Below are 26,318 nucleotides of genomic sequence, written 5' to 3'. Positions count from 1 at the left end.
CCTGTGAGCACCACCCATCTCGACAAACTTCGACAACCCTCAGGCTGACAAGATAAATCTATGCATGTATGGCTAGCTTTAGAGTCACAGTGATCAGTATTGCTACCTATTAGTCACTGTTATTATTATACAGGATTTATGTAGCGCCAACAGTTTGCGCAGCGCTTTACAATATAAGGAAGACATAACAATCACAACACAATTCAGGACCAGAAGGTAAGGAGGGCCCTGCCCGTGAGGGCTTACAATCTAAAAGATATAATATGAACAGTAATAAAAATCTAGTACAGACTGTTAACCCCCCACTGAAATTCGGTTCAAAACTCATGGATTATTTAACGATAAGGGCACTCCAATATTTGCTCCAGCCTCTAGATTGTCTTTATCTGAGCCATGAGTTTTTCAGCAGTACTGTGATAATAGTGATAATGCCATCTTTCCCTCAGGGGAGGTCTCCACTACCAGTAATGGTAAACTCAACCAGCACCAATCAGCAGAGGAAGCTACGGAAGCCTTCGAGGTATCAGAAGCCGCCACCAGCGAAGCAGAACCATCACAGGTCCGATCAGGGACTCTCACAGAGCATGTCTTCACTGACCCGGCACCTGTGGCCAATGGCAGGCTCTGCAGGTACAGACAATGTAAAAGGTTCACTTATACACTGAGTGGCCAGATTATTATGACCACCTGACGTTTGCAGGCAAATTAGCTATAATTAGCTATAATTTCGCGCTGAAGTTGCTAGAGGGCCAGACCATTATAAATAGGGAAGCAGGTTGTTTACCACGATAGTAGAAGTGATTTTTTCTGAAGATACGGGTAAACAACGCGATTTAACAGCCTTTAAACGTGGGATGATTGTTGGCGCCCGGTGCCATGGAGTGAGTATCAGGAAAACAGCAGAATTCGTTAAATGTTCAAGAGCAGCTGTTGTTAAAGTGTTTAAAGACCGGACTGTCAGCCGAAAATCTGGGTCTGAACATGCGAATTGTGGCCGTCAGCGACTAGTCAATGTTAGGGCAGAACGGAGAGTGGCAAGACTGGTACAAGACAACAGAAGGGCAACAGTGCAGTGTCAGATTCCTCGCATTACCTTTCAACATCTCGTGGAGTCTCGAGGCGGCCCAATGAAGTCATCTCGTGGAGTCATCTCGTGGCCCAACGAAGTACTGGGTGGTCATAATAATCTGGCCACTCAGTGTAGTGTCCATGTAAACTCTTTAGTTTTTTTTTCCTTTCAGTGATAAACAGTGCTTTTTAATATAATTTGGTATTTTAGATGTCTTAAATTATATGACAAATCATATATTTTCCAGACCAAAAGGGGGAAAATATGAGAAGTTCATTGAGAGGTTTTCATTCACTTGAAAGGAGAATGTGTTAGAATGTTTTGTGGGAAGATGTAATTTGCTTATTCTTTTCTTCCCATTTTTAGTGAAAATGGACATCTAAAGCCAGAAGTAAATACAGCACAGCAAGAGGCAGAGCCAAGCAACGAGACTTCTGCAGGCACAAGTGCAGCACCCACAATGTGGCTTGGAGCACAAAATGGCTGGTATGTCAGCATAAGAAGGGCAACACAATTTTCGGTTGCAAGTTGAAATAATGCATTTCATGATTATACTTTGGATTGAAAAAAAAACCCCCAAACATTGGCCTCTCTTCAATAAGACTGCCCTTACACGGGCATGAAGAACTGAAACTTCACGCTTGCTCTTCTCTGCTGACAGCTATCAGCAGCTGTCTGCGGACCTGCGTACATCCTCCATGATGTGTAGAGGTTACTGCAAGGCACACAAATGGACCAAAAAAGCAGTTGTATGCACTTTGATAGATGTGCAGACCTGTGCTTACATGCAGTGTGCCCTTCAGTACTTCCAGCAGGTAAAGCACGGTATCCTGCAGAAACCAGTCATCTTTCATTGTTCTGATTTATTAAAAAAAAGAGGAAACTGGATGTGCTGACCACCACTGCTTTTTGTGCTCTCTTGTTAATTAATCGTGAGTGTGGCTGATATCAAAGTTCAACACTTGACAAGAGTTTGTATTTGTATAAACCACTAATGAATAATCCCTTTCACCCTTCAGGCTGTATGTTCACTCAGCAGTTTCCAACTGGAAGAAGTGTCTGCATTCTATAAAGCTAAAGGATTCAGTATTGAGTCTTGTGTAAGTACATACTAGTCATTTTATTATCAGAAGGGCATTGGTGTTGACAGGCCATTCATGGCTATTGGTAGTTGTGGTGGAGCCTGTTACCTCCCACGTTACCTCCCACGTGTCCAAGCTGGACACATGCAACAGGAGATGGTCAGAGACTACAGACATGCTATAGGAGTTGTTGGAGATTGAGGATGTGCTTTAGTAGATGACAGTAAACTGGAGACATGGTACATGAGACTGCTACAAGTCACTGCTATTACAACTTCTTGTAACCCCTTTACAAGTAATGCTGCCACATTTATGCTCCCTTCACCCTCTTAAAAATTACCTTTGCCGCATTTGATATTTCTTTCAGCAAGATCTATTAGAAAAGGGATGGGCAACCCAGAAAAGCTAAGCTAGTGTGAAAGGAAATAAACCAAACCATTTTTTTTTTTACTGAGAGCCAGTTTAAAAATCGTTTTACTTTACTGGCTTGAGTAAGCAACTAGGTAAGGAAAACACAGACTAATGCCTGCAGGGGCACTGGGGGCACCACAATATGTGCTATGGCCCTATGTGGCCCCCAGGCTGCTGGATGGGCACCAGGATGTAAAAGAACCTGACCTGGTTGTAAGTACTTCTTAGGTAACAACAGTGCTAAAGTGCAGAGACCTTGTGCTGTGTGTGATTAAAGTTTTCGAATCAATCCTTGCGTCCCTGTAAATTCCAATAACATCATGGCATTTGACAGTGTGTGTGTTGGGGGAGTGGTGCTGATATGGGTTGACAGCACATTTGTGCACATTGTATTAAGTTACTTACATATGTACGTTTCAAAAAATGTGGCAAAAGGAAATGTTCTTTTATGTGCCCATGTAAAGGACAAAATATTTTTTAAGCTGCAGGAAAGGGAAATAGTTATGTTATTCATAGATAACTAACTGGATGATATAGTTCATTAAAAAAACATGGAACTGGAATTGTAGATGTGAGTGCTGGCATAATTCACAGGCATGTCAAGGTTTGATGGTGTATTCCACGTGGCTTGTATAAGGGCATGTGGTTCTGACACTAGAAACGTCTAATAAGTATAAAACTCTCATTTTCTTCATCTCTCAATCTTCCTTCTTTCAGGCATGTCAAAGGACGGGTTTTGGTGGCTCTAGCAGACGGGACATTGGCCATTTTCCACCGGGGAGAAGGTAATAGCAGTTCTCTCCTGCTACGTTTTCAATTGTTCTCAGACAACTCAGACAAGATTGAATGCCTCTTAATATCTTTGCTGCTTGAGTATAATCTTTTCTTTTCTTCTTTATATTGAAGACCGACAATGGGACCTCAGTAATTACCACTTGATGGACCTCGGACACACACATCATTCCATCCGTTGCATGGCTGTAGTATATGACAGAGTCTGGTGTGGATATAAGAACAAAATACACGTGATTCAACCCAAAACCATGCAGATAGAGGTAACCAAAGAAGACAACGCAACCATAGAGCCCAATACATCATGGTGGTAGTATGGGTCGGGTTATTTAGGCAGTCAGAGAATTTTGCTTCTAATATAGGTGTATTACCTAATCATATATACAGCTTGGGATGGGGTTTCCTTTAGAATGAAGCTTAGAGGTCAAGAGGCCATTTTACTGTATGGAAATCTTGGACATGTAGAAGATAGTTAAGTAACTATTGGTTTTGCCTAGTGTTTGCTAACGTAAACATACCTGTAGAATACTTTTTCAACGCAGGATGAAAAGTCATTTGTTATTATTTATTTTCTTCTTTTTGGTTTGCAGAAGTCATTTGATGCTCATCCTCGAAGGGAGAGCCAGGTGCGACAGCTAGCCTGGATCGGAGACGGAGTGTGGGTATCGATTCGGTTAGATTCCACGCTCAGGTTGTACCATGCGCACACCCACCAACACCTTCAGGATGTGGACATTGAGCCTTATGTCAGTAAAATGTTAGGTGAGTGGTCTAAGATTTTATCTCCATAAGAGGGATTGCATTGCTTCTGACCATGCCCAGAGCATGGGGTTAATGCTCTTAGTCTTGACTACTAGAGCCACTGCCAGCACAATCATCATTACCCCACTCACTTTCATATTATACAACCTCAGCTCAATACTAAGGGTCTGTTTCCTCTATATTCAGTAAAATATGGCTTCTTATGGCTGTATGGGTGGTCAGAATTGATCAACTCATGTCACAGCTCCATACAAAAGTAATGAAGCTGCACAGCGCTGATCCCTTGTGTACAAAAAAATGTATATTGCCAGCAATGACAAAGGCACTCCACCCACGTCCTCCCTCTGATGTGTTTCACCTGCTACTTAGGCCTAATCTTAGAGCTCTATGATTAGGCCCCAGTACCAACCCCAGTGTGCAAAACACATCAGAGGGAGGATCTGCGTTGAGTGTCTCTGTCATGACAGAATGCCCTATATAGCTGCAACAACTAGGTCTGTTCATATGAATGCATGAACTGTATAAGCAGTTTACCTTTAAGGATTAAAAGAATCCCTTATAAAAATATGTAACAAAACTGCCTGTTTTGCCCATAGCAACCCATCATATTCTTTAGTTAGGCTTTCTAGCGCAGGCGATAAAAACAAGAGACAGATTGGTTGCTATAAGTTGCATAGTTCCTCTTTCAGACATGCTATTGACCTGTTATTGACCTGTTATGACCTGTTATTCTCTAATTACACATTGTTATAATATACAACAAATAAAAGTAAGTATTATCCATTCGTGCTATTTGGAATCATTCTATTCTATTCTCTTTCACAATCAGGAACTGGAAAATTAGGGTTCTCCTTTGTGCGAATCACAGCTCTTCTTATTGCCGGCAATCGCCTCTGGGTGGGAACCGGAAATGGAGTGGTCATCTCAATACCCCTCACAGAGAGTAAGTTGTGAAGGATATTTTTTGTTTATGGTTTAAGTTAAATGGCTAACTGGATTAAATGGCAAGAGTGTGTATAGATGGGGAAGAAAACGTTAAACCATTGTAGTTAAAGTGTAGCCGTACACTGTTGTAATCTGTTAAAAATAAGAGGCCTGGCTTAGAGTGGATATCACAAGATATTACATTTAAAAGCACCAAAAACATTTTCTTCGCCCTTCTCTGATTTAGTTTTACTTTGTGGCCGAGGCTTGACCTTCTCTGATTCTATGGCAAAGCTATGCCAGCTGCCATTCCACTGTCCAATCAGAGTGGTGGTCAAAAAGGAATAAGGTCAATAGGGAATGCAGAGTGGTGGTGAATAGGGGCATTCTCACTGCTTAAGGTGATGTAGTCAATGGAAACTCAAGCCTCCCCCATAAACTAAAACTAAACCAGGGAGGTGGCCAGAAGAGGTTTTTTTGACTGATAAAGTTATTAGAAGAATTGTGTGGTGTCTATATGGAGTATCTTTTAAAAATACATGACGTGAAATGATTTACAATATTGGTGACATCACTAACCGCCTCTCCAATAGGCAGCATTTTCAAAGGTAGCCCTTTCTTTTGAATGGGTCCTTAAAGTATATCTAAAGCCAAACCTTTTTTCATTTTGGATAGAGTAGAGGAGAGTTAAAACCACTATCAAGTTTTTTTTAACCATCTATGTCTCACTAGGGACATTTTCTTTCACTTCCTGTCCTGTAGATTCAGCAGGAAATGAAAGGATATCTTTCCAATGTGACGGATTTCCCCTCTAAGACTGTTGTCACAGGAGAAAGTGTCTCCATTGGGAGATATACCCACTATTCCTGTTCTGGTGGCAACTCACTTTCATTGCTGGTGATATTGGTAATTGGGGCAACTAAACCATGACCACTCTGTCTAATTAAAAAAAAAAAAAAAAGTTTGGTTATATTTTAATGAGCCTCCAAAACATACCTGCATTACTTTTGGGTACCCCGACACACAAATTAGCTTTGAGCGACAAAACCTACGCGTTTTTGTCACTCAAAGCTAAGCGCAGCAAAGCGCTAAAGACCAGGAATCCCATTCATTTCTATAGCCCCTGTTCACACCTGTTTTGTTGCACAAAGTTTCCCATTGAAGTCTATGGGACCAAAAAGCACCGTAGTCTGCCAAACAGTAACACTGGTTCTATAAATGCCATTAGGCAAAATGGAAAACAAGCATATTTTTTTTTATTTCTGCCTTTTTTATATATATATAAAAAAATTATAACATTTTTGGGAAATAATATTACAAAAAAAAACTATCTTGTGTGTCCCAAGAAACCAATATACTTCTGAGTCATATGTAGTTACAGAATGATTTCCAAAGCAGTAGGCCCCTAGATGACAATTCGAGTTTTTGGAGCTGTGACACGCATGTGTAAGTAATGTTTAGCGCCGGAAAGGCCGAGCGGTTTTACCATGTTGGAGTGAAGTTACAGGTAAGTATGGTAAGTAAACATATACAGTGCAGTACACCCTATATCAACCAATAAGGAATCATGTTTCTTTATTCCGGCATAACTATTCATTGCAGTCCAATATTAAATACTCCTGAATGTATAAAAATATCATATAAAAAAAAAACCTTTGTTAAAAAAAAGGGGAAAACATTTTATTGTCAACCTGTGATTTGCACATGCTGATCCTCACTGGTTCATTGACTCTCCATCCCTTCTATGCCTTCCTGTTCTGTTTGCATGGGGAAGGGAAGTGACTTTCCCACTACTTTCTGGAGGGGGGAACATTCGGGTACCTGCTGAATTTTGAGCTTTGGGTGGCCCTGTCTGCACAACCTGCCTCAACAAAAGTTTTTTTCAATAAACATTTTTCAATAAACTTTTTTTTGAAGGAGCCAGGTGGAAAATTGCCAATCAGATGCAGTCAGTGTTTGGATATTTAGGGGCCAAGTGGTCACTCGGGGACCCAGCGCTATCACATGGGTAAGGGCAGAGAGTCCTCAGCCCTGTGCAAGGGCAAACTTGTGTATTACACAGGGTTCCTTCACCCTATTCCCCCACAAGAGAACAGAACAGCAGAGAAGCAGCTGCAATTGCCACCATTAAAGTTAGGGTCCATTTTCATAAAGTAATGTATAATAAACTTCCACTGGCACCATGATTCTCAAATGTCAAAGAAGTGTTTGAAACAGAGCTTGCATCGGACACAGAGTGGGCTGGGGGTAAATTCCATGGGTGGGTACAATTTTTTATGGAACAAATAATTGAAATTGCTATTCGTGGGCAGGGCACATCATTATTTTTTTGGTGCATTGCGGCCTATTTACCCCCCATGATGCCAGTTTGAAGGTGAACTCCAGACAAATATACCTTAATTTGACTCCCTCTTGCATTGTACTATACAGTCTGTGCGGCAGAGCTTATAGAGGGGGAGGGAGAAGCAGCACAAGGAGCTAATCGGGTTTGCTTCGGTGCAAGGCGCATGCTGATAGTAGAAGTGAGCAAAAGGATGTGCTCATCGGTGTCCTGCTTCTCCTTGCACTTTCTGGTCACAGGCTGGGGAAGGTACAATACCTCTAAGGGCCGCTGCACACCTAGGCGACACCTCACCGCGCGGCAATCGAGCACGCTTCTGCGCGGATTGCCGCGTGGTCAGGAGTCGCCTAGGTGTGCACCGATCGCGCTGTGGGTGCCATTATTTTCTAATGGCACCCCAGTCGCGTCATGCGGGTCTCTCGGTTTCCCGCCGCGATTCCGCCCGTGCTTCCAAAAACAGGCGCGAGTCGTGTGTTGCAAAAAAATTACCTTTTTTCTGCGATTGCCGCACCATTGAAATCAATGGGGCTGCGCGCCAATCGCGGCCTGCATTGTGCAGGACCGTTGATTGTAAATAGGGTTGCCACCTTTTCTTCAAGCAAATCCTGAACACTCTAGCGACACGCGGACATTTTTTGGGGAGAAAGAGTCATGGCTTATTCATACGTAAATAGTGCCGCCCATTCATATGTAAATATCACAGTTGAGACTATTTTCAGTGGGGGGCCAGTAGCCACTATCTTAATTTTGGTTGTCCCTGTCTGCCTGACATCATGTGTCCTGGGTTTCTGCTTCGATGAAACCTGGACACAGCATTCAAAACCCAGACTGTCCGGGTGAATCCCGGACAGGTGGCAATCCTAATTGTAAATAAGGTTTTTGCATGGGATTACTATAATTACTCTCTAAGGTGGGTGAGCACTATAGCAATCCTGACGTGCAATTCCTCCTCATATGCCGAGTTATGGGGGCCTTGTATGATGGGCTTTACCATTTGCATTCAGCTGGAAAGGAGGCTATGGGGTAGACCCATAAAATAATGAAAGGGTTATGTTTATTAGCTGTATGGCTGTGGGCACCCCCTAAGAGGAACTGGAGTATGTAGCTGGGCAAGGAAATGTCTCTGCTGGCCTGCTCCCCCTGAGACACTTACAGTTTGAAGGGAAGCTGTCATACTCCAAGCTGACCCCTATAGTTCAAGTCAGCAATGGCAGCTTCCATGTTTGTCTCCTGACAGGTTCTCTTTAACATGCTTGAAAACAATGATGGTGGTGGTATACTTTTTATTTTTATGGTTAGTTACACAGGCACTTATTTTTCAGAAAACAGATTGTATTATGCTGTATGTTCGATATATTATCACTGTCTAGTAGTACCTGGGAATGTTACATCTTAATCCCAAGATAGAATTTTTCCACCCTGAAAGTCCTGCCAATAATTTCTTATTTTTTGTGTTCTTCATGCTTTATCCCTTTCCTTCCCCCAATTTTCCCTCTCTACCTCCTTTTCCTTCAATCTCCTTCCCACCCTTCCACCTCCACTAGCGGTAGTCCTACATCGGGGGCAGCTGCTGGGGCTGAGGGGTAAGTCCAGGACCTGTCTCTGTCTCAGCTCATCCCATCTTTCTCCATCCTCATCTGTTCATCGTTGGTGTTGACAAGGCCACTGTGCCGATCATGTCTGTGGGTTTTGGTGGAGGGATGTCATTCATTAACAGCGACCGTGTCATATTACCTGTTGTCGTAGTCAACCTTTTTCTCAACAGTCATGATTGACATTGCAGCTTGAACCACTTAAATATAGCCACAATCTGAGCACATACCTTTTATTTTTACGGCTGTGCCTCCAGAGTGCTTTGGGTTTTCGCTAAGCTTCCTTTGCAACTGCCAACCAAGTTGGGACATGGGCACACTTGTTCCCATGCATCCAGGGGCGTAACTAGAAATCACAGGGCCCCATAGCAAAATTTTGTATGGGGCCCTGTGATTCCTACTTATGCCACTTGCAGAGCCCACCGGCGAGTGACCCTGCAGAGCCCACCATAGACTCTCTATAGTGGGCAGGTCTGAGATCTCTTACCTGTCAGCCCTGTCCATCTGACACAGCTCCGCAGCGGCTGTGAGGGGAAATGCGCCGCGGCCGCTGCTGAACTGTGTCAATGACAGCCAGCACCCTTACATGCCATAGCGACCCAGGTGGCCCTGGCCGAGCCCCCGTGTGCCGGGCCCCATAGCGGCCACCTCGGTCGCTATGACGATTGTTACGCCACTGCATGCATCCCATATGACGATGTCTGGGTCTCTCAATAGATTGCTTAGGATTGTGGGAATGAGGGGTGGGGGGCATGCCTCTGCAACAAATTTCAGGAAATTGATGCCTTGTTGAGGAAGCTTGGTTAACCTATTTAGCACTTCTGAGGTCCAGTGTGAAAGATGGATGACATGTGCTTGTATGCCTCTGTTGAGTAATGCTTTTTTGTAAAGACGGGTTTGCTTTAGAGTACTTTAGAGTGTACCTGTCACACACAACAGGCAGCCATTTTCTACTTTTGACTTGACCACATTCGTGTAATTAAAATTAAATTGTGACAACATTGAGGCACAATGCATCAAGGTATGCGCAAATAAACATACGGTAATCATGTGAAGGAGAAAGGTAGGTTGCAGTTGCTGCTGTATCTTCTAATACATGTTGCATGGTTACTACTTTCTTTTTGATTTCAAGCTTTCTTCTTTTTATTTATCCCATCATTTTTTGGTGGCTGTCTCTGTATTTCTGAACCTTCTTTTCTCATCATTTAGTAGTAAATAGGGTTATAATGAGAACCTAGTGAATAACCATCCTTTCTTAGTTAGGAACAACCCAACAACAACAACAACAACAAGCATCTTTTCAAACATAACCTCTTACATTGTGTATTATCTCCCTGCTCTTTGACAGCTGTCACCATTGGCCAGGCCAGTGTAAACATTGCTTTTGTTTAAATTCAGCCTGTCTGTGTCTGCACTGTACCGTGTAGAGAAACACATGTCTGCAGACCAAGACTGAGATCAAGTAAAGCTGGCCATACACCTATAGATTATCTGCAGGTTTTCTGTGGTCAGATGGAAAATGTGCAAATTATTCCTCCATCTACGCTACACTGTGTGGATGGAGGAATCTATCACTGGACCAAGCTTCAGTATCTTGCTAGCTGGGCCCGCGGGCTGTCAAAACACATGAACAATGCCTTCATCCAATCAGATTGTTTGGGTATTTTGACAGCCAGCGGGTCCGACTAGCAAGATTCTGAAGCTTGGCCCAGTGTGAGGTTCCTCCATCCACAAAGTTTAGCATAGATGGGGGAATCTTTTGCCCTTTTTCCATCTGACCATAGAAAATCTGCAGATAATCTATAGGTGTATGGCCAGCTTTGGGCATCATGGTCCTGCTGGATTACATTTGACTTTTTCCAATTAGGAGTTTGGAATCATTAAGGGAGTACATAGGCAGTGGCTGCCTGCTTCAAGCAATGTGGGGTCTGTTTTTGGAGTGAGTGGAAATCATAATTTAGAACTCCTAGCAGTGAAGGGATGACACAACCCGTCATAGAGACAATAGCATTTAGATCTCCAGTCTGAAAGACCAGGCAGCCAATGTGAAGCTAGCGCTGGGCTTTCTTGTTAGAAATCCCATGATGCTATAACAAAACACTGAAGCATGAAAGCACCTCCTGTCAAGTATTTACCGGTATTTATAAAATAAAGTTATTTTTTTACAAATAACAATATAATATATCAGTTAATAACATAAAAAAAGCTTGACCACAAACCATTTTAGTTTTTATTTCAACATACCTGATTCTGATCGGGGATACTATTCCCCCACGTTCATGCAAACAGAAGTTCATGACCATTTTGTGATTTTTGGTGTTTGAATAAATGTAAATGTTTTAATTGTTGCATATCATTTTGGAAGAATTTGCTCTAATTGTTAAACTTTTGGTGTTATGTATGATAAGTTTGAAGGCTGGCCGGAGGCTAGCCTGGGTTTGTAGGAGGAGCCTGTGCCTTTAAGACGGCACTGGTTGCAGGAGATTACGCCCACGGGTCACGAGCGTCCCAACCCACCCACTCCCTTTGTTTCATTCATTTCATTTAGATTCCGGGTATGCCCCCTTATACTGACCTGAGAAGGCCAAGGCACACCACGGGCCATTGGGGGGGAGGTGCAGAAGGCAGGAGAAGTGAACAATATAGGCCAAAATTGCTGATCTGGAAAGTGACCTGAACTGGAGAATTTTTCGTCTCGTCCGTTCTGTCACAGCGGCTCCGCCCCCGCCGCAGCTCGTAGTATCAGTGGGAGCAGCTCCAGACGAAAAATAGTGGGCGCCCCTGCTTTAGTGGATAACCCTGGTAGGGTTAGCGCATGAAACTCTTAGGGCAAGCTAGTTATGTTGTGAGAAGAGGAAATTAAGAAGACACTGGCCTTGGTTTGTTTTCATTGTGTAACTCCATCTTGTATGAACAAACATACTTAGTCAGAACTGGAGTATTTTTTGATTCACCAATTTAGTTATTTCCCTTTTCTGTGATGTTTCCATGTCAAACTTTCTAAGTCTGAACAGCAATTTTAAATAAACTGTTTTTAAGACCATCTCTGCCTGGAAAAAAAAATAGGAGAATCCCTGTCCTTTTACCAAGTGATAGAAAGATGAGTTATCAGTAAAGAAGCTTACATGACATCACACATGCCTAACTTTCCTACACCCAACCTTCCAGGGCTGCCTTAGTGGCGTACATATATAGAAAAGTGTCAGTCACACACTGAATTGGCCACAGGGCATACTAGGCAGAAGCAGACCTAAACGGGTAAGCCTACCATAAAATAATTCAGTAATGGAGACGCTGTTTAAAGATGGAGTTAAGGGCTCCAACAGCAAAACCTCTGCCATAGTTCATGGCTCTATTTTCATCCACCTTGATGTTTTGGATGTTCCCAACCATTTTAAGATGGTCTGACACTTCCTCGGGTGTCCTGGGAACACCATTTTAAGTGGCCTGACAATTCTCAGTGTGTCCTGGGAACACCATTGTGGGTGGCCTGACACTTCGACAATGGCTTGCAGTAATTCATCTATTGTAGTTCTCCACAAATAGAATTTTTCTAGAATTGGACAACCTGTCTAGTCTTAGCCTAGTATGGGGGAACCATTTTCAGAGAAACTAATGACTAATCTGTATCCTTAGCCAACAAGACATCTCCCACTTCTTCTGGAGAGGGAGCACGGCCTGGTGGAGTAATTCATGTGTACAGCGATGAAAACAGTGACAAGACTGCAGGGAGCTTCATCCCATACTGCTCCATGGCCCAGGCACAGCTCTGCTTCCATGGCCACCGTGATGCTGTCAAGTTCTTTGTGTCTGTACCAGGTGAGTGCATAGTCAAGGTTAATTCATGTGAATATTCATAGGTCAGTGGAGGTCTTGCCTAGGATAATCCATAGTATTTTGCATATGTGTAAGAAGCTATTGTCAAGACTTATTGTTTCCATCTAGTAGCACTAAACATAGGCTGACAAGAACTTGGCTGGAGCATCTTGAATGGTATATTGAGCCCCACATGGTACAGACCAACCAATGTCCGTGGATTAAATCCTAACATTACATCCATGCTCTCTTCTACATCTTCTCTGGGGGGAGTGGTGGCCTAATTTCTCGTCTCCTTTCTTCTCCTCATTTCTTGTATTTTAAAACTCAGTCCCAAGTGTCAATGCGACGTTGTTCTGGGATTCCCAAAATTACTGTGGCTTTACTAAAAGCCAAAAGAATGAAAGACCTGATTGACCTGACCAAGTGACTACCTATATCTGTCATTTTTTTTTGTAGGTAATGTTCTGGCCACACTGAACGGCAGCATCCTGGACAGTCCATCTGAGAACCCAGGAACCCCATCTGCAGAAACAGAGGAGCAGAAACTAAAAAATGTGCTAGTACTAAGCGGAGGAGAGGGATACATTGACTTCCGTATTGGTGAGTCCAAACTAAAAAGTGGATAGGAAACAGTTTTTCTTGCGCTTAAGGTTTTTCAGTCCACATGACATCAGTCTATTACCGCGAGTCCAAAACCTGTCCTGGATTGTGAACAGTTTCCAGCTCATGGGTATTTGTCAGAAAGCAATATAGCAGAGAAGCCTAAGATGGAAACTACAGTTCTTTATCTCCTCGACTGTTTTCTGTTTTTGGGGAAATATGTGACAGAGAAGATGAATAGATTCAGCGAATGGCTGCTTCCATCAGGGCATCATCACATGCGGCAGAATCTAAAACAGACCTTTACTCAAATTTCAGTAGTTATCTTTTGGCCTACCCCCTCGCTTCATTAAAGAGAACTATGAGGTGAGTGATTTTCGCTCAGTTCAAGCCGACCTGTGACAATGAAACTGTCACACGTCGGCTCAATAGATCGTGAAGTGAGCGAATACATACTGCCGCTCACTCACTTCCCGATCATGTCCCTGCAGAAAGCTGTGACTGTCACTCACGGCTCTGTGCATGGATTCCCCCTTCCCCGCTCCGATCCTCCAGCACTGACTGGAGGAACGGATAGGGAGGGGGCGGGCACAGCTGGCTCTGCCTCTAGATAGGCAGAGCCAGCTGTCAATTAGGCAGCTGGGTGGATCTCAACAGTAATGTCGAGATCCGTCCCGGCTGTGGCGGTCTCAGTATACCGCGAGCTATAGCTTGTGATATACTGAGCTTTGGGCCACGTTAGGACGCTAGTATATGTCCTCCTGTGATCCTTAGGAGATCAAATTACCCCATAGTTCTCCTTTAAAGGAACCCCCCTTCTCTGCCCTGGATGTATACGTACCTGCCTACCTATAGCTTGCAGCTATCTTTACATCCTTGGGGAACCCCCCTTCTCTGCCCTGACCACACCTGTGCAGTTGATCCCCAAGGACGCCATTTTGGGATCTACTGCACAGGCACAGCCAAAGCCAGGAAAATCTGTCTGGGGTATCTTAATATTGCTGCAAGCCACAGCTGTCCGACTTGGGTAAGCATGCATTTCTAACCAAATAGTTTTGACTTTAGATATACTTTAATGGGCAGCACAGTGGTTAGCGCGATAGTGGTTCACTATCTACAAAGAGTTTGCATGTTCTTCCTGTGCTTGTGTGGGTTTCCTCCGGGTACTCCGGTTTCCTACCAAACTCCAAAAACATGCTGGTAGGTTAGTTGGCTCCTGTCTAAGTTGGCCCTGTATGTATGTATGTATGTGAGATAGGGATCGTAGATTGTAAGCTCCTTGAGGGCAGGGACTGATGTAAATGTTCACTGTGTAAAGCGCTGCGTAAATTGTCGATATTATATAAATACCAAAAATAAATAATACAAAAAGATTAATTCCCCAAAAACGCCAGGATTAGGATCCTTACTTTAAAAAATTGTTAGTTATTTTCAGCTTTATCTAATGAGATTTGAAAGTAACCGTCACATGACAGCAAAAAAAGATCCTTATCCTTGTGTATAGCTGTATGAATTGAGCCTAAAGATATAGCTTGTTATCATAACACAGGTTGGAATGAGGAGATAAGAGCCAATGTTTTTTTATTTTTTTTTAGGGGACGGTGAAGATGATGAGTCAGAAGAGAATTCAGGAGACGGCGCCAATCAGAACAAACCTGTGCTTTCTAAGGCAGAGAGAAGCCACATCATTGTGTGGCAGGTGTCGTATCTCCCAGAATAATTGCACCCTTCGCCTTTTTCCCAGAATGCCAAAACGCCTCCTGCTTCTCTGCACCCGCTGAAAAAAAACTGAGACCTGGACCCAGCACTGCTGTAAACTCCTGGAACTCCTCCTCCTCTTACATCTCCTATCTGATGTCCCCAGCACCTCCCTCCACTCCAGAGCCTGATGAAGCCGCCACCAACTTGGAAATCCAATGTATTTCTGCCCTATTCTGATTGGATCCTACCAGGAGAAGGTTTAAGCAGTGACAGACATGATACAACATATATCCTCTGGGCAGAACTGGATGGCCACTGTCTTCCCAGCCCTCCTGGGTGTCTTTTGTGGCATTACATTGAAGATGGTCACCATTTGTCTTACTGCTAAAAAGATCTGGCATGAAATGGAAGAATATTGTTCATGAGGCTCTGCTATGATGCCAAACCATTTTCCATACTGTTGTTTATTGGCATTCATCCCGGTGTAATTCATTAGAAACAAATTACCAAAAGAAGCTCGCCTTTCCCATAAATACACTGTAAACATAAGAGGTCTGTTTATAAAGTGCAGCAATATATATATATATATATATATATATATAAAATTAAAGTAAAACTATGGCCTCCCATTAAAAAAGATATGTGCTGCAGCACTTAATAAGTGCATCTGTACTTACATTTGTTCCCAGTACCACAAATTCCTGTTGAGACAGCCAGTGAAGTCCACCTAATGCAGCTACCTGTGATAGGGTGGCAACAATGCTGCACTGCTCCTGAATTAAGAGCAGTTACCACCCTCATGTTGGCTGTGCCAGCATGCCCACACTGGGATGTTGCTGGGAGTGTGGCTGGTACTTGTTTAGACTGTCATACAGGAGCCTTTAGTTTGGCTGGAATTACAAACTGGGAAACAGCCAATTGTTCAGGGACACATCTGTCTATTGACTTCTCTGTGAAAGGAGACTTGTCAGTCCAGCAGTTTATTGCCACTTTTGAGGCTTTTATTTATAGCTGGAGGCTGCTGCATGACTTCCAGGAGCAGTACTAATTCCAGAGCAGACCATATCTCTGCACCATGACCTAGTGGCATACCTGAACCAGATCTCAAGCCACTTTCAGGAGTCAAGCATCAGCAGCCAACATCACTGGAGCCTCGACTGTGCCAGGTAACTGCCATCATGACTCTCCTTTCAATTGAATGGAATGGGCACATCATACCAAGCAGATTGTCCTGTGCTGAAGTGCCATCCTTGGCAAAAGTGTTCAACTTGGTTTAAACAGCATATGATTAGGCCATAGGTTTCCATCTTGTTGCTGCTCCAGGTAGGTGGCATTATACCCTTGTGTTAAAAAGGGCTGAGCAGCCTTTGGCACCAGCAAAAAGGGGGTGCGGCGTAGTGCAATCAGAACTGTGGCACATTTATGAAATATCATCTGTGCCTGGAATTCCCTCTCCGGCCCTTTGCTGCCATAATGGAAAAATGAAGACACTCACTCCATGTGCCTGTGTATGCAGCAGCCCTGCGTAGTGAAAATACAGGCTGGAAGACCCAGAAGAAATACATATTGTTTACCTCCCAAGGGACTTGTATTTATTCCCATCCAGTTCTGAGATTTACACACCACAGAACAGATCTGTCTGGCAGACCTACATTTCCTCTGTTGTCATTAAGTAACACTTACAGGTCTTGTCCCTGCCTCAGCCTTTGGATGGACATTATAGGAGAAGCTGCAGACAGATGAGGTCAATCCACTCTCTCCTCCTATCAGCATGTTCCTTAACATTTATGCATGCAGCTCAATTGATTGGCTCCCAGTCCTGCTCCTCCCTCTTCCAGTGCTGCTGTATAGGGCATTGCAAGAGCCTGATACCAATAGAAATTCAAGTACAGCATTGATGTAATAATGAATGCAGAGCTGCTTTATTTGTGTCTTTTATATCTGTCTGGGGTTCTGATTGAAGTTGTACTTGCCTGCATACAGCTAAGGGCTTTTTCACACTGCAGAATGGAGACAGAGCACAGAGAAGTGTTCTTTGCGCACAGGCGTTCTCTGGCTCCCCTGAGCCCAACGCAAGAGAAAAGTGGCGTGTGATGTGAAGCTCCCTGGAGCTTCTGTTATTTCGGTCTGTGCCAGGATGACTGAGGACAGAAGTCACATTGTCCTTCATTGTTTCACCTTTGCGTCTTCCATATGATTGGTGCATGAAACGCACATTGCTATCAAGTGTGCAGGTTAATGCAGGCAACCGCGCCCAGGACCGGGTGCCAGCACATCCTCTCGCGGTTTTGTAGGGCTGGAGAAGTATTACAGAGACTACCACAAAAGGCATTGCAGGAACTCCTCAGATGACATGACCTCCAGCTATGCATGCTTTCTCACACTGTACTAAAGGCATGTACTGTGCAGAAAGCATCATTCCATGGCATTAAAGCTGAACTCCGTGTATCCATGCATATATTTTATACCCCACTGGCCCACTGGGATCCTGTAAAGCAATGTAGTCCCCGAGACTACTAGAGTGTTCTACAGCAATCTTCTGGGCCCTGCGGCGATGGGCACTAAGATGTCTCGCTCTGCCCCTTGTCCAATCAGAGAACGTCTTATATTCATTGATGAAAATACTAGGAAGGGAATTTATCAAACCTGGAGCAGACAGAATCTGGAGCAGCTGTGCATGGCAACCAATCAGCTTCTCTTTCATTTTCAAATCTTAACTGAACAAATTGAAGAGAGAAGCTGATTAGTTGCCTTGGCCAACTGCTTCGGATTCTGCCCGCTCCAGTTTTGATAAATTCCCCCGGAGGGTTCTCTTAATGACCGCTGTGTCGAGCAAGTGACCCCGCATTTTCAGAGCAGAGGGGAAATTGCTCAGCTTAGCGACATTACAGGACCTGGAAGGCTACTACAGTCCTTACTGGATCCCCGTTAGCTACTACGTTCCTCCTGGATCCCCGTTAGCTACTACGGTCCTTACTGGATCCCCGTTAGCTACTATAATCCTTACTGAATCCTCGTTAGCTACTACAGTCCTTACTGGATCCCCGTTAGCTACTACGGTCCTTACTGGATCCCCGTTAGCTACTACGGTCCTTACTGGATCCCCGTTAGCTACTACAGTTCTTACTGGATCCCCATTTGCTACTACAGTCCTTACTGGATCCCCGTTAGCTTTTACGGTCCTTACTCAATCCCCGTTAACCGGCCAACTATAAAATGTGTATACTTACACTGAACCAAGCTGGACCATTGTAAGTATACATAAAAATGATATCTGGAGATCAGTTTTAACTCAGCCAGGTATAGGGAGTGGAATACAACATGACATTTTATTACAAAGCTGTACTTACCCTTTGAAAATGCTTTGAGGTTGTCAGACAAGAGGACCTACCCCCAGAATAACACTACATTGGATACCCGCCACCTCATGTGTTCCTAAGCTATGGTCCAATTTGCATTTTTGGTGCAGTAAGAGGTATGTGAGACTGAAAATAAAATGAGAATTGTACCATGATAGTCGAGGGGACTGTTCTCATCCTCGCCATTGATTATGTCACAGACATCATTAATCATTTATGTGAACCAAGAATGCACAAGCGTAATCAAGGCATGATGATCCAGCTCCCATAATGGCAGACTGCAGTAGATGGATGACCGCTGCACTTTAACTTGATAAAAATGTCTTGCCAAAATTGACTTCTCGTTGACAAAAATTGTTCATTCATTCCAGAAATTCCAGTCCTTGCAAACTGCACAAGTTAAACAATGACTTTAGACATATGGGCTGCTATGAGAATTGTGAAGGCTTCCGGCCAACCTTGCCTTCTATAAGTGTTGGCTGCCAAGTCTATCCTCTGGTTTCCATACTCTGAGTCATCAGGAGCAAGTTAGAACAAGATGCTGACTGCTTGCTTTTTTCTTGCAGCATTTTCAGAAGGAACTGAGCAATGGTCGTCCACATATTTCTCTCGGTACAGGTTTCCCTGATAGAACAACGCCGGTCAGGATAAAGACAATAGCAATAAATAAGAATAATATCAGGTTATGGGCAGTTTCAATCATTGGAACCAGCAGCAGTCCCTGCACACCGACTACATAATTCTTTCTTCAAAAAAGTACATCCAAATGCTACTCTAAAATCCAAAGCCGTGTTGTCTTGTTCTTCCCTGCTGGACTACAGAACACCTGCTCTCATTTCTATAACAGAAGGGGTGTTCTGTAGTCCAGCCGGTAGGGAAACTCACTCAAAAGGACTGACAACACTGCATTCAATTTCAGTGCAGAAGAGACGGTGTTGTCAGCTCAGGATATTAGGAGCTTGCTGGATTTTTGGCTGGATGGACCAGTCATTTTCTATACTTGCACTGTTTTTAAAGAGACACAAAATGGCTAAATATGGATATTGGATATTTGTACTGTATATACATTTTTTTTTTAATGCCCAGACACACTTTCACCTTGCATTCACGGATTTCCTGACATCAGAGCCTCAGAACAACAGTTTCATCCATTCATGTCTTACAGATATACTCCTCTGGTCAAGGGCAGTGCTGGGACAGGACAAATTGAATCCACAAGTGCTATTTCCCTGCATGTGATCCTAAAACTCCTGCGCTGCCAGACTGCTTTCAGGTCCAGATGCTGCAGGCTTTTCTGCAGTTCAGGGGGTTAAAACATAAAAAAAAAGCACATTCTGACCAGCCAGCAAAAGTATTCCAAGCTTGGCTCTAACAGCTCGCTCTACCTACGGCGGTGATGTATGTAAAGAGAGTGTCACAAGGGGGCGCTCCGACGTGTCCCTTCAATAAGGCTTGTAAACTCCGCAGTGTGTGTTGTCCGTCCTCTGGTTTGATTGGTGGCATTATGTAAAGGCAGCTGTATCAATAACGCTCTCTGCTTTCTCGCTCTCCCCCCTTGTGACATGAACACCATGTAATTGTTATGTATGTAATAAACGTATTACAAATTGACATCATGGGCTGAACCCGTGTGTGCTCCGTCTATTTCTCGTGCTGGTACTGGTTTGGGTTACAAAATAACATACAAGCAGATGGAAAGGTTTGTGGAAATTATTTTATTATAAAAAGGGAAAAAAACAAAACATAAGCCCTGTAAACAAACATAGCCGCCATTTTGGCTTGTTAACCCATTCCTGCCCATACAGTCTGTAGACATAAATGCTTTTTATCATCAGTGCTTTACACATCTCAGGAGTCAGACCTGTGCTCCTTGGGGCTCGTGTGAATGGGTGTTTTCCTGCATTTGGAATGCATGTCAAATGCAGGACACAAAAGCCAGCACACATGGTAGTTTTGAGTCTGTGTTTGACCTGCTTTCCTTGTACACAGCATGCCGTATTATGGAGTATTTGAACTGCCGGCAGCCTTCTTTTGTCAAACAGCATGCGTTCTAATGAAAAATGCAGCATTTAAAGCAGAACTCCGGCCAAAACTGTTCTTAACCCTTGCAGTGGGGCATGAGTTAAGTGCTCATTTTTGTCTAGGTGCTAAGATTAAAAAAAAAAGTTATACCCACTCCTCAGTGCCGGCCTCCTCTTAAACCTGTCGCTGGAGCCTCTCTCTCTCTCTCTCTGCTTCAGGCCTGGTTCACACCTGGGCGTTTTGTAGCGCGTTCGAACGCTCTGCAAAACGCTCAAACACCGAAATCCCATTATTTCCTATGGGTATGGTTCACACCTGGGCGTATTACAGGCTGCATGAACGCACTACAAAACGCCCTACGCCCAAAGAAGTACAGGAGCTTCTTTGGGGCGTTTTTGTCGCGCGTTTCCATTGGGATACAGCCAAGTAGCCCTCGGAAACGCGCGCTTGTCGCGCATTTTTTTTACCACGAATCGCGCTAAAAACGCACGTCACGAAACGCGCGACAAACGCGCATATTCGATACGCCTAGGTGTGAATCCAGCCTCAGGGGTGTAAGGTCCCGTGAGTCATTACGTTCTATAAACAGTGTACAGGACATGAGGACTTCAAGGGACATACCATCATACATAGGAGAGAGGCTGGAGGGAGAGCTGCGACAGGCAGCCAGCTCCGCAGCTTGGCCAAGTATAACTTTTTTATTTTAGCACCTACACAAAAAATGAGCACTTAACCCTGGCAGTACGGTGGTAGCCCCACTATAAGGGTTCACAACAGTTTTGCCTGGCAGTCTGCTTAAATTAGAATGCCAGTCAATATGCACCCTACAAATGAGAGCTGATGTCCATTGTCTTTAGACCTTTTCTGTGGTTATGATACATGTCACTTCCCGTCTTTATTCTATGGATAGTGAGAAGGGTGAGAGTGAGAAGTGTTAGAATTGCCATCAGGTTCTCACCGCAGAGCTCCCTTGCATGGGGGTAATGACATGAGTAGTTTACACAAGAAAGAGAACATTCTATTTGCTCCCAGGAAGTGACAGGGACGCTTCATTCCTCCTGGAAAGATCAACCGGCATCTTCTGTACTGGCTAAAAATCTTCTAAGGCTCAAAAATTAAAACAAATGTAGTCACCACTTCTAAGGACTGCTAGGATGCAATGTATGTTTTTGTTTTTTTTTTGCTCCTGGGTCTTTGAACAAAATCATCATCAGCACAGCTGAGTATCCTGTCACACTGTTATATACAATCATGGGCTATCATTTGTTGCTTAACAGCAGTTGGACGTAGAGAAGATAATGGTCTGAAGGAGAATTTTCTTCCCGCTTTGACACCAAATTAATTGTGCTGGCATTTCACTGACCAACAAACTTCTCGAGAGCATAAGGGCAATTGTCAGGTTTTTCTATCCCAGGATTTTTTCTTCCCTGATGGCACAATGGGCATATTCCAAGATGACAATGCCAGGACTCATCGGGCTCAGATTGTGAAAGAGTGGTTCAGGGAGTATGAGACCTCATTGTCACACATGGATTGATCACCACAGAGTCCAGACCTTCACCCCATTGAGAATCTTTGGGATGTGCTGGATAAGATTTTGCGCAGAGGTCCGACTCTCCCATCATCACTACGAGATCTTGGTGAAAAATGAATACAACTCTGGACGGAAATAAATGTTGTGACATTGCGTAAGCTTATTGAAATGATGTCATGGCGAATGTGTGCCGCAATCAAAGCTAAAGGCGGGCCAACAAAATATTAGAGTGTGTGACCTTTTTCTTGGCCAGGCAGGGTATTACATAAAGTCCATAGTCCCATTGCACACCTGACCGCAAAATCCCTTTTCAAAAAAACAGGTGCTAGGGTATTACATGGCACATTCGGTTCTGAAAAGTGAGGTGTAAGGTCAGAACCGGTCAGTTTTTATTAATGTCTGAAACTACCCAACTGAGGAGCTTTGCCCTTGATTCCCTTCTCTTTGAGCACTGCAGTGGTTATGGGTAACAAACCTGACAGAAGAGCTATCCCTTCTCTAAATATAAATGTTAAGTGTTTTCAGTCATTGTTTCCACCTTGTTGCCATTTCCATTACCGGCCAGTTGTAACTCTACTCCCCAGTAAGAACCAAACCACAACAAACCCAGTAAAAGGTTCCAACCCTTCATTGTTCTACTCAAAACAGAATACCACTTTAAAATGCCAAAGGGACATGATCTTTTGAGAACCCCACCTCCAACCCAATGATACCATTCCTGCCGCTCAATGCATCTGTCGGATCCTTGAGTCTAATCCCTGTGCAAGCTCTCTCATGTGACAGTGTTCTGGCCTAGCAATCGGCCACTGCATCGTGGGAGGAATGAGAGAAGATCACATGTCCCACCAAACACCAGGTATTGCTGAAGGCTCCGAACGGAGATCTGGGAAGTGCAGCAAAGGTGAGCATCAGTGTGTATTTTTTAAAGAGAACCTGTCACTTTACCCAGTGGCGAATTCTTTTTAAAGGAGTGAGGCGTGCAGATGAAGAGAATGGTTTCCTGCAACAAGTCTGCTTTGGTAGATATAGCCATATCTTTATGATATTGTGGAGAATGGGAACACACGGACCTACAAGTCCCAGCGGGCTGGGCTACCACACGTTTGTCAGACATACATGTCATGCAAGGGCCTGTGGGTTTCATAAGCACTTGAAGAAATACATTCAAATATGTTCAGGTTTTTAGATGTCATTCCAGCAACAAGACATTTTACAATCCTCAGTCTCCTTATATAAAGAAAAGAAAAAAAACCTCCACAGTATTATTTGTTAATGACGAAGGCTAAAGCTGTGCTGATTTCTCTTATATCCTTATTGGTAACAGGTCATCACTATGGGTGTATAGGCGAGGGGCAATCAGAACCAATCACTATAAACATGATTAATGCCCGTAATGTAACAGTGCAATGTAGTGTGGCTGTGTTCGTGTAACTTTAAAAAAAACAAATGTTATATTCTTTACAAGAAAGGGTTAAAGCTTTGTAGCAATTCCATACCTCATAATTGCTGATTGGACGGACAGAATAAGTGCTTCCAGATGCCCCCTAGTAACCAGATTCCAAATTGTAACCCTTTAGTTCACCTTCTAGTCAAGTTTTCCCACTTTTTTTGTTTTTCCCCAACGAGAACAATCCACCTTGTACCCTGTAACAGCTCGAATTTCTCTGTTCCTTATTGAATTACTCGTAGATCCAGCTCTCGGCACTGTGATCCCAGCAGATCAACTCGTCGTCTTTAAACCATAGAGCAATCTCGCGCTGGGCACTCTCCGTGGAGTCACTGCCATGTATGACGTTTCTGAAGGAAGAACAGGACTAGTAAAGTAGATGCAACCGCTTTCCATAGGCAGATTCACAACTAGACTGGTTTATTAGGAAGGGGCTGGAATGTCCGATTGGTACTTGGTTCTAAACATTTCAAGCGGACCGTTACCCAGATCTTCAAAATAATAACTAACACACCTTTAGAAATGTTTAGTAATGACAATCTACAAACACAGACTTCTAGATAATTGCCGGCTTTGTATTCTTTGCATTCCTTATTTCTCTTTTCTTCCTTAGTCTTCTGACAGTGGCCATGTTAACTTAGGGCAGATTACTAGCTTTCCCTTTACTTCCTGGGACTCTGACACATATGACTAGGACATGTGACCATGCAGATAATCTCAGGGGAGGAAAATGCCTTTTCCTGAGATCTCATGAGATTACAGATGAGATTTCCCAGCAATGCTCTGCTGGTGTAACCTTCCCAGGATACAACGCTTTGGCACTTACATCATTTGTGCCAGAGCTGGACCAGGAAGTAAATTTCTCGATTTCTAAGTAAAAGAAAAACAGATTTGTTAACTAATGTATGTAAGATGATTTTAAATCAGCATGCAGAGTGGCATGCTGATGTGATTTTTAGTGGGGCTAAAGCTTTGCTTTAAACAACAGAGGGCAAAACCTTTAAAGAAGAAAGAAGGGCAGAAATGTTTTTAACCCTTGCAGTAGGGCCACTCCTGCACTGCAAGGGTTAAGTGCTTGTTTTGGTCTAGGGACGAAAATGAAAACAGAAATACTCCCCTGAACTTCGAAAATGGCTGGCTGCTAGACCTTTCCCTGCAGCCCCACTCCCCCTCTGCTACGGCGGTCTAAGGTCCTGTGAGTTATCCCGTCCTATACAGTGTATTTCATGAAAGCTCTGCTGCAATAGTTGCGATGGGCTTTCTTGAGAAAACCTGGGAGCTGCGAGGGGCCCTAAATATAATGAGGATCTCCCTTAAGGTAGGTTACCTGCTGACATCTATACAGAAATCCCCTCGGATGGTACCAGGCAAGGAATCAGATGGGTTGGTCTCCCCCATCATAACACGAGCAGTCTTCACTACATCCAGCCCCTGCCATACCTGCAGAAATAAAAGGCACAACAATACACATACAGATTTAATATCAACCACCTCATAGTGTATCTACCCAGGGAATTCAAAATGGATCACCAATATAACATTATTCTAAGTATATTGTATTAGCAACTGGTACCAAGCCACGCAGCTGATTGAGCTTTTTTACAGCAAGGAAAGGTGACAGGACATTGTACCTAATTCTACCAACAGTAAATGTTTCAGTGTAGTATGGAAATGTCAAAGTGTACTTCAAAGAAAATAAAATGACATACAGTACATAGACAAACACACTGTACATATCTGCAATACATGAAACTTTCCCGTTGTGTTATCCCTTTAAAGACCCTACAAGTACAGAAATACCTACCGATCTGCCAAAATCGCACTCAGCTTCTGATTTCCTGCCTTGGACTGACACCACATGCCTCTTCTAACCTACTGTATGTTGTTAAATTACGGAATTCCACCCCCTCTACTCAGCTTCACATCATAGAGAGTAATTGTTCTGAGAACTGGGGTAACTCTCCGAGAGAACACAAGCAAGCTCGGAATTTCTGACATGATCAACAAATATTTTTTGCATGTATCAAATGGATATAACAAAACACTGTAATGGTATAATTAAAGGTTACGTTTACTTGTAGTTCTCAAGGTAGTGCAAGTGCGGTGATGTCAACCAAACTTAAAGTGACATTAAACCCTCAGATTTTTTAACATAAACCAATACTGTAATGTGCGCCTTACTGTAATCCATGGTTGTTTCCCTTCTCTTTGCTGCTTTTCCTTTTAAATCCTCATGTCTTCTCATGCTCTGTACAACTTCCCTTTGCAGCTCAGGGCCTCTTCCTGTAGTGCTGGCTCAGGTTTTTTTTTTTTTTAAAGATACTTTTTATTATTTTTTTAATGATGAGGTTACAACATTTCCCGCACAAAGGGAAAAACCCGGGCAACATACCCAGTGACAAGAACATCAAAGCAAACAACAACAAACAAACAAAACAAAAACAAAAACAAAAAAAAAAAGAAAAGTGCTGGCTCAGGTTACAAGCCTATAGAAACTAATACACAGACACCGTGTATCCATTCCTGAGACAAGGCAGTCTGCTGCAAAACAGAAGTTCTGCAGAGCATGAGAACAGATACAGATTTAAAAGGAAGAGCAGCAAAGAGAAGGGAAACAACCATGGATTACAGTAAGGCACACATTACAGTATTGTTTTATGTTAAAAAATCTGAGGGTTTAATGTCACTTTAAGTCCATTGACACTTCCTCCTGTCCCGTGTCCGAATAGCTGTGCTTCAGTATGGACAGGGTATGAGAGAAGGAGTCCGCAGAAGCCTGCGCATTGCACACGTGATCCACTGTTTGCAGACTCAGATGCAAAAGAATAAAGTAAAATAAATAAAAATAATAAATGCACACTCT

The 26,318-nt window shown here is 43.4% G+C and overlaps 2 protein-coding genes across 7 annotated transcripts in view; one reads left to right on the top strand and one right to left on the bottom strand.

The window, feature by feature from the left end:
- Positions 1-15,547, top strand: part of MAPK8IP3 (mitogen-activated protein kinase 8 interacting protein 3) — a 79,567-nt gene extending 64,020 nt beyond the window's left edge. For all 6 annotated transcript variants that reach the window (XM_018552362.1, XM_018552360.1, XM_018552363.1 and 3 more), the window contains 11 exons: positions 447-630; positions 1,436-1,555; positions 2,089-2,169; positions 3,280-3,347; positions 3,469-3,617; positions 3,945-4,116; positions 4,946-5,059; positions 8,926-8,964; positions 12,610-12,792; positions 13,249-13,392; positions 14,988-15,547. In XM_018552362.1, the coding sequence (XP_018407864.1) occupies positions 447-630; positions 1,436-1,555; positions 2,089-2,169; positions 3,280-3,347; positions 3,469-3,617; positions 3,945-4,116; positions 4,946-5,059; positions 8,926-8,964; positions 12,610-12,792; positions 13,249-13,392; positions 14,988-15,112 (1,379 nt within the window). In that variant the 3' untranslated portion in view covers positions 15,113-15,547. The remainder of the gene's footprint in view (positions 1-446; positions 631-1,435; positions 1,556-2,088; positions 2,170-3,279; positions 3,348-3,468; positions 3,618-3,944; positions 4,117-4,945; positions 5,060-8,925; positions 8,965-12,609; positions 12,793-13,248; positions 13,393-14,987) is intronic.
- Positions 15,548-23,630: 8,083 nt separating this feature from the next.
- The window catches only part of NME3 (NME/NM23 nucleoside diphosphate kinase 3), a 9,331-nt gene continuing 6,643 nt past the window's right edge, over positions 23,631-26,318 (bottom strand). Inside the window, exons 4-5 of the mRNA XM_018552353.1 lie at positions 24,783-24,895; positions 23,631-23,805 (exon numbers count right to left, since the gene is read on the bottom strand). Coding sequence (XP_018407855.1) covers positions 23,688-23,805; positions 24,783-24,895 — 231 coding nt within the window. The 3' untranslated portion in view covers positions 23,631-23,687. The remainder of the gene's footprint in view (positions 23,806-24,782; positions 24,896-26,318) is intronic.

The sequence above is a fragment of the Nanorana parkeri genome, unplaced genomic scaffold, assembly GCF_000935625.1.
Source record: "Nanorana parkeri isolate BGI_ZX_2015 unplaced genomic scaffold, ASM93562v1 scaffold85, whole genome shotgun sequence".
In the NCBI taxonomy this organism is placed as follows: domain Eukaryota; kingdom Metazoa; phylum Chordata; class Amphibia; order Anura; family Dicroglossidae; genus Nanorana; species Nanorana parkeri.
Note: the sequence above shows the minus strand (reverse complement) of the source record. Positions and strands in the feature narration are given on the sequence as shown.